The sequence below is a fragment of the Zingiber officinale genome, chromosome 1B (assembly GCF_018446385.1).
Source record: "Zingiber officinale cultivar Zhangliang chromosome 1B, Zo_v1.1, whole genome shotgun sequence".
NCBI classification, from domain to species: Eukaryota; Viridiplantae; Streptophyta; class Magnoliopsida; order Zingiberales; family Zingiberaceae; genus Zingiber; species Zingiber officinale.
The window spans coordinates 156,047,470-156,054,873 of record NC_055986.1 but is presented as its reverse complement, the minus strand read 5'-3'; the positions used below and the strand labels follow the sequence as shown (position 1 = coordinate 156,054,873).

Below are 7,404 nucleotides of genomic sequence, written 5' to 3'. Positions count from 1 at the left end.
ACAAAATCAAACAAAAAAATTTCCCATGAATTATAGTTATAAAAAAACCAATTTTTGTTATGATCAAATCCATTAGTAAAAAAAATTGGTTAATTCAATTTTTAACCGAGTTAACTAGTTTGTTCCATTTTTATTGACAAATCTGATCGGTTTGGTTGATTAAAAAATGATTTATTCAATTTTCAATTAATTCTATCAGTTCAATTCGATTCAGTTCAATTTTAAACCTAGAGACTAACAACGTAATAGTTTCACATCTACCACATAACATATAAATTAGACTCAACCCTGATTCAAAAGTATTCGACGGTTCAAACTCATACAATTCCTAATAGAACGATTCTTAATCACAAAAGATAATTATGAATCATGGTTCGAAATTGTTGATTCACTGTTAGATTCATGGCTCGTCACAGTTCAAAATTAATATTATTTTAAAATATTTAAAAATTATAAATTTATAAAAATATATATATAAAGAAGGTTTATACTTATAAATTGTCTATGTGTCCCTTATGAATTTATAAGAGTATTCTGAATTGTCATTAGTAAAAATCATTGTAAAAAAAATAAAAACTTTCTATAAAAAATATATATAAAGAAGGTTTATACTTACATAAATTGTCTATGTGTCCCTTATGATTTTATAAGAGTATTCTGAATTGTCATTACTAAAAATCATTATAAAAAAAATAATAACTTTCCTCTCCCTAACGATCAGAACCATCTAATGGTTGGAATTGTTTTTACTCCTCTATAGATTTTAAATCATATTAGTATAAACAACCTATTACATATTTGAAGAAAATTATATTTTAACTCTTCTATTTTTTTTAAAAAAAAATATTAAAAATAGTGATATAGTAAAAGATAATTATTGATTTATTATTAAATAATTAACTAACACATAAAAAATATCAATTATTTATAGCCTAATTGGTTAGGTTAAAGGGGTAAGGTTCAAGTCTTGGCAATATCATTCTTTTTAACCAATTTTTATCTATATATATAAATTGAACCGATGAACCAAACTGACGGGTCGACAATTTTTATGAGTTAGAACTGTAACCAGACCAACAAGGGACCAGGTCGATTACGATTCTAGTCGGAGAACTAGGTCAATAGGTACCTGACTTGTTAACCCAATTATGGGCCCAAATTAAGTCCAATTCAAAATCGGATAGCAATCATGTCTACTTCATAGATGAGCATGAAGATTATTTTAGATTGAGCAAATTTTAAAAGGTTGAGAAGAAGAAGAACAATTAAAGGTGTTCATATTTCTGAATTTATTTTAGATGGTTGGTAGAGAATTTATATGAACCGGACTCATCACTTTTAGAATTAGTAAGGAATTGCATACTTGAATTATAAAACAAGACAATTAAGGGTGTTTACTGTGAAGATGGCAACACAACGTTATTAGTATGACTATGAGGTTAGAGAAATATAATGAAAAAAAAATGCTTGGAACATTTAGTAAACATAATTAAAAATAGAAGTTAAATTAATTAAATATTGGTGGGGGGATTGGTGAAATATTTTTTTTAATTTAGGATAAAAATAAAGCAGAATTCCCTAAAGTTGTATCTAACTTTTAGTTTTTCTCACTCACTCTTGTTTGAAAATTTTAAAGCAGATGCCATTACATTTGCTTTTTATTACACATAAATACTCCTAATTATTCTAACTCAAACCCACTCACAAACCATCAATCTGAAATGATAAACAGGGCTAGATAAAGTTGTGCCCGGAAGTAATTTAATTCATTAAACAATTTTATCATAGCCCCTGATTTATATATAGAGAGATTTAATACTTTATACATCTTTACCATGTACACTTCTGGACGATTCTCATATATTCGAACCCGGAGCTACTCCAGAATAGCTCGATTCATTTTTGAAAATCAAGACACCCTTTACTCAGGTTCCCAAGCAGGAGTATATTATGACTGGGAAGAAGTTACAATTGCTATTCAAGGATGTGCAACTCCCTCATTTCGAGGTTTCTACTCATTAGAAGATGCTTTTGATTCTGCCAGAACAGTCATTGGGCCCAATTTCTTTATCAGTACTCTACTAAAAACAGGGGGCAAATCACCTATGAAAACATATCAACCAGAAAAAGCCCAAGAAAAACTTGAAAAAACATATGCACAGGCTATTACAACCTTTTCAAATACTGCACAGCCTAAGGTTCATAGGCCTAATTATTTAACATTGGGACAATTAAGAACTGCTGCAGCTGCTACCTCCAGACAAAGAAATTCGGAAGCAGTTCTACTGGGCCTACTCACCATTATTCCAGATGAGATCTCCATATACATAAGACGTCTTGCAGAGGACTCTACTTTCCAAACCTTTACGGAACTATGTGAAGCCTTAAAAATATTACATCAAGAACAAGTCCCAAAGGGGATGATAATCATATATGAAGGAGAAAGCAACCCCAAATTGAAATGCAACAAAAGAACCAAAGCTTGTGAAACTTCAGAAAAATATGGATGTCAATGCCATCTCATATATACTTTCTGAAAGGTACATATAAACATGGACACATATGAACCACCAACAAGTGATCTGGCTAAGGAGGCTCTGTAAGCTCTGGAGGTCAGAGCAGAACTTGCCAGCCTTTTAGTGGCACATCGGTCAGCCTTCTTTTGATAATGCTGTAGTAGAATTGAATGTTGTGTTGTAAATGAAAATGGAAGGAATCGAGTGCCCATATCTCTTGGTCAGTAGATCTTTTCTGTATATGTTTCTCCTGCTAGAAGATACTCATTTGGATCTTTGAATTTATCCCATGACCACTTAGCCCCTTGGACCGAAGCTCGCCAATGTTTCAATTGGTCTGGTAATGGTGAGAAAGCTTCCCAATCGATATCAAAATTAAAAGTATAATGATCAAATTCTGGTTGCCGACCATTGAGGCCATCAATATCTATTTCGATAAGCTGTCTAGCAGGCTCAATTTTTAGACCTACCCATTCTGGAGGCGAGCTTTCAAACGTGCAGACAACAAATGCTTCTTCCTCTTCTAGGGCAATAGCTATGATTTGTCCAAGTTTCTTTGGAAAGTCCTGGAGAGAGTCAGGGTCATGTACCCATAGTTTGTAGAGCAAACCATAGTCCATTAAAAGGAATGGAGTAATGACTCTTCCTTTAATTGTTGGTGGTTCATATGTGTCCATGTTTATATGTACCTTTCGAAAAGTATATAGGAGTTGACATTGACATCCATATTTTTCTGAAGTTTCACATGCTTTGGTTCTTTTGTTGGACACACCGGTCTAGAAATTGATGGGAAAGAAATATATATAAACCGATTGAAAAGAAATTTTCATATTATGCTATATTTTTGGAAACTCAGGCAAGGAATTTACTCGGGATGAGGTTATAGTCGTCATTTACAATTGTGATAAACCTTTTTATAAAGGATTTTATTCCTTGGAGGAGGCTCTTGACGCACTCAGAGCTAAGATAAACCCTAAAATCCAGCCAGATAAATCATACTTATTGGCAGCCAGTATTTCTGAATTAAGTGAAAGTTCTTCACAGCCTACTTCTCACCAAGAAAATATCAGTGACTTTGTTGCTGTACAAGTAAGAGCACAAAGGTCAATGAATTATTGATCCCTTGAAATTAAAAAAAGCTAGACAGGAAAAACTTTAGAAAATATTTTCTCTGGACAGAACACTCTCTCTTTCTTCCATATCATGTTGAAGGATCACACCGAGTTTGTAAAGAAGATTTTGTTTGGAATCCAAATCATGGATCCATAGTTGATTTAAAAGTCCAAAGTTTATTAATGTGAAGAGAGTAATAAGCCTTCCCTGTAGTTCGTTTAAATTTTTCATAATAAATGTTAACTCTTCAGAAGGAATAAAGTAATTGATACTTGGAGCCAAGTGCTCTATCAGCACATTGGGGAAATGTGTTCTGAAACTGACGTTTATAATTATATTCCTCTCTATATATTATGGTAAATACCTATAGTCGGATTTTGATAAAACCAATTCAAAGTTTCACCAAATTCCATAAACTTTTAAAAGGTAGAAGAAGCATCCCCAAGAGTTTGAATATAAGTTAGACTGGCCTTGAGCTAAACTAATCCTCAAGGTGGTCGGCCTTCCCCTGGTTGGCTCACTGGATAAATTCAGAAGCACAAGTGCACTTTTCAAATTTTTTATTTCACTAGAGAAATATACTATGCAATGCGTTTTACTCAGATTCGATTTAGCTGAAGAGTTTCTATTTCCTCGGTTCTTTCTTTTTTGCAGTAACCCTCAACCAACTGTTCCATCGATCCACCTTCAAAAAATCTACAAAAGGGTAAATTCATTTCATTTAGTTAAGATTATTGTGATTGAGACCCTCCATAGAAATAGTGAGAAAGTGTAAGATCAGATCGTAGATTTTAAGATTCTAGTCCAATTCCAGATCTTACGAAGACTTTAATTTAGATTGGTAGATAGTGTCTCACGGTAGTTTATGATTGTTATTACTGAGTTTGAGCCACTGGAGGAATTTATATACCGGATTGGTGGTGGATTCCTGTGTACTAGAGCAACTCAAATTGTATTGCCCAGTTTTGTACATGGTGTATGTCTTTTTATATCAGTCAGTCTGTATCAACACCTCCAGTTATTTGATACTAAAACTCAGAGGGAAAGAAAACCAACAGAAAGTCATGGAATGGTGGTGGAGTCTTGCCTATCAGCTTCATTGTTGTAGGTAGCGTATGTCTTTTTTGTTTGTTTGTTTGTTTTGGGACCGTACTAACGATTTCTGGAGCAAAAAGGAAGCAAGAGCTGGAAACAAAACAATTGAGTGAGTAAACAGCAGTAAAGTAATACCACGTCTGCAACATAATGACAAGCAGCTAATAACACCAGCAGTGAAATGTGGTGTTGCCCATGACTAGGATGACATGTTTTCTTATTGTACTTTCGATTCGATATTACATGCATTTTTGCCTTTGCTGCTCGCGGCAGAAACTTAGAATCTCACTTGTTGAGATTTATGTATTTATTCATGTGTCTCTTTTAGCTAAGGCATAGTCTTGCTCACGTGTTCACCTTGGGTTGAATTGTCTTGCCTTCAACTTTTACTACGGAAGCACTAATTAATATCCAAAAGCTAAGCAATTCCCTCCAATAAGATCAGATTTCTCACAATGATGAAAGGTCAAGTATCGACAAGAGGTCCTTCGATCATAGTATCTATCATACAGAGATTTCAGAATCATTTACAGTCACAAGAGATACTCAAACACTAGAAGTTTATACTCATATAACAATTGGAACTATATATTTGTATAACAAGCACTGAAAAGGTGAACATTGTAGCCACTGTACAGAAGCATTTCTCAATTACTCGAGATGTAAAAATAACTTCAAGCTTATACTGATATCAAAACTGGAACCATATTACTTTGTTGTGCAACTATTGAAAAAGGAACACTATGAATTAACTACACGTATGCCCATGGGGATTACCTCATATACTGGAATTGACAAGCAAAGCAGCTCAGAGAGATGCATCTCTAAATCCATTTCATCCAACGGAGTTTTCCCCATGAATGGGAAATTCTGAGCGCCAAAATCGCCACCAATTATGTGAAATCGATCAAAATTGCATCTTTCGTAACTCAATCGAACTCCAGGTCTCGAGTCTCCTCCAAGAATCAAGCATTCAATTTGTGTCCTCTTCTGCCACTCAATCAAAAGCAAGCGTTTTATTTCCTTCCCAACAGTGGCAACCCTAACAGCCAAGCCCAGCGCATCGATGCCCTCCCTGACCGCTGAATTCAATTGCAGCCCAATGAATCCTTCGAGCACCTTAACACAGTTCTTCGAGATGTTGTATCCGCCTTTTAGAAACCCTACCCCCAGAGATCCACCAGCGAGGAGCGGGGATCTGGTGTGCTTGAGCAAACTGGCGGCGCCGAGGCAAGCCTTGAGCTTAGCCCTTTCCGCAGGCGGAAACTTTAGGTCGAATCCTACGGGGACGAAGCGCTTGGTTGCCCTGTACCCCTTGACGATGGCCTTGGATGCGAGGAGGAGCGACTTGGGCGAAGGGGAGGAGAGCACCTGGGTGCCCTTGATGGCGTTGTCGGCGAGCTTGATGGCAGTGGTTACGGGTTTGAGGGACTGCGATCGGACGAGGACAAGCGATGCGAGGACGAACCCTAATCCGATGGAGGCTGGAAGCAGAGGAGGATTGAGGGATTCGATCGAGGAGAGAACAGGGGATGCTTCCTCCTGCAGCTGGTCGTCGCCGTCCTCCATGAAGAAGCCACGAAATGGAGAAGAAATGGAGCGAGATGTGACCTGTTCGAGCCACTTGATCTTTTTCCAACGCAATTTCGTCAACCCGTTGACCAATAGTTTTACCTCCACCAATAGGGCATCGAATGGTGATATCTTCTGTGCATGTGGAATGTATTTACCATGTGTGTCAACCCGAGAGCCAGAAAAGTTTGTACTGTTGTCCACCTTTGATAGGTTTTATTGTTGTTGGGTCAATAATCCATGAATGAATTTGTAATTTTTAATTTATAATTTAAGAATACTAATATAGTAAAAAACATTATAGTATTTAGTAAGAAAAACATACAACAAAATCCGAATGAGGTATAGATATGGATTTCTCCACCTTCGACTCGTTAGGCTTTTAAAAATATTAAAAGGTAAAATATAAGGGCATCTTCTTATTGGTATTGTAAAAAAAAAAATCATTTATTATTAAAACAATGTCTATCTTATTACAACTCATTCTTCTTTTATCAACACTAATGATATCATATTTTAATAGCTATAAATTCTAATTATTACAACATAGACAGTTCTTCGTCTCTTATCAACATTGGTCATATTATATTTTAATAACTATGGGATCAAAATTGTTATACAATTATAATAGTTATGAAATCATAATTACTAAATAGTTATAGTAATTATAAGATTATAGCTACTATAACTATGTAGCAATTACAATCATATAATTGTTACAACAATATCGAAACACCATGATATTTTTGAGAATAAAAATGAACTAAGATGAGATAGGATATTATTTTGATAATAAATAAAAATTAAGATGGTGCATTTTTTTATTTTTGTGCAATATTAAAAGTATATTTAAATCCACATGATAATTCAATTTTATCACCTTGGGTATATAAAATGTGATCGACTTCTAGGAGATATCACAACTATTCAATAAGTGAAATTCAATTGTTGTTTGATCTTTTATTCAACATGACTTAGGAATGTTGACATGTCCTATTACGGTGAATATTAATCTAAATCCTAATGGCACATCGTGATCGTTGTGATACAAAAGATGATAATTGGATTTCATGGTAACTTGTTCGCAAAAGTTTTTATGGAACTCATC

The 7,404-nt window shown here is 34.8% G+C and overlaps 1 protein-coding gene across 3 annotated transcripts; it reads right to left on the bottom strand.

Annotated features, from left to right (window-relative positions):
* Positions 1–4,187: 4,187 nt before the first annotated feature.
* LOC121985875 lies at positions 4,188–6,332 on the bottom strand. Of its 3 annotated transcripts, none has more exons than XM_042539588.1 (2): positions 5,502–6,332; positions 4,188–4,325 (listed from the first exon to the last, which is right to left on the bottom strand). In XM_042539588.1, the coding sequence occupies exons 1-2, from the start codon at positions 6,291–6,293 to the stop codon at positions 4,317–4,319; spliced, it is 801 nt and encodes a 266-aa protein (XP_042395522.1). In that variant the 5' UTR covers positions 6,294–6,332; the 3' UTR covers positions 4,188–4,316. The 3 variants fall into 3 exon arrangements, with proteins under 3 accessions (XP_042395522.1, XP_042395515.1, XP_042395530.1); XM_042539581.1 differs by lacking the exon at positions 4,188–4,325 and adding an exon at positions 4,690–4,814; XM_042539596.1 differs by lacking the exon at positions 4,188–4,325 and adding an exon at positions 4,921–5,225.
* Between the last annotated feature and the right edge of the window lie 1,072 nt (positions 6,333–7,404).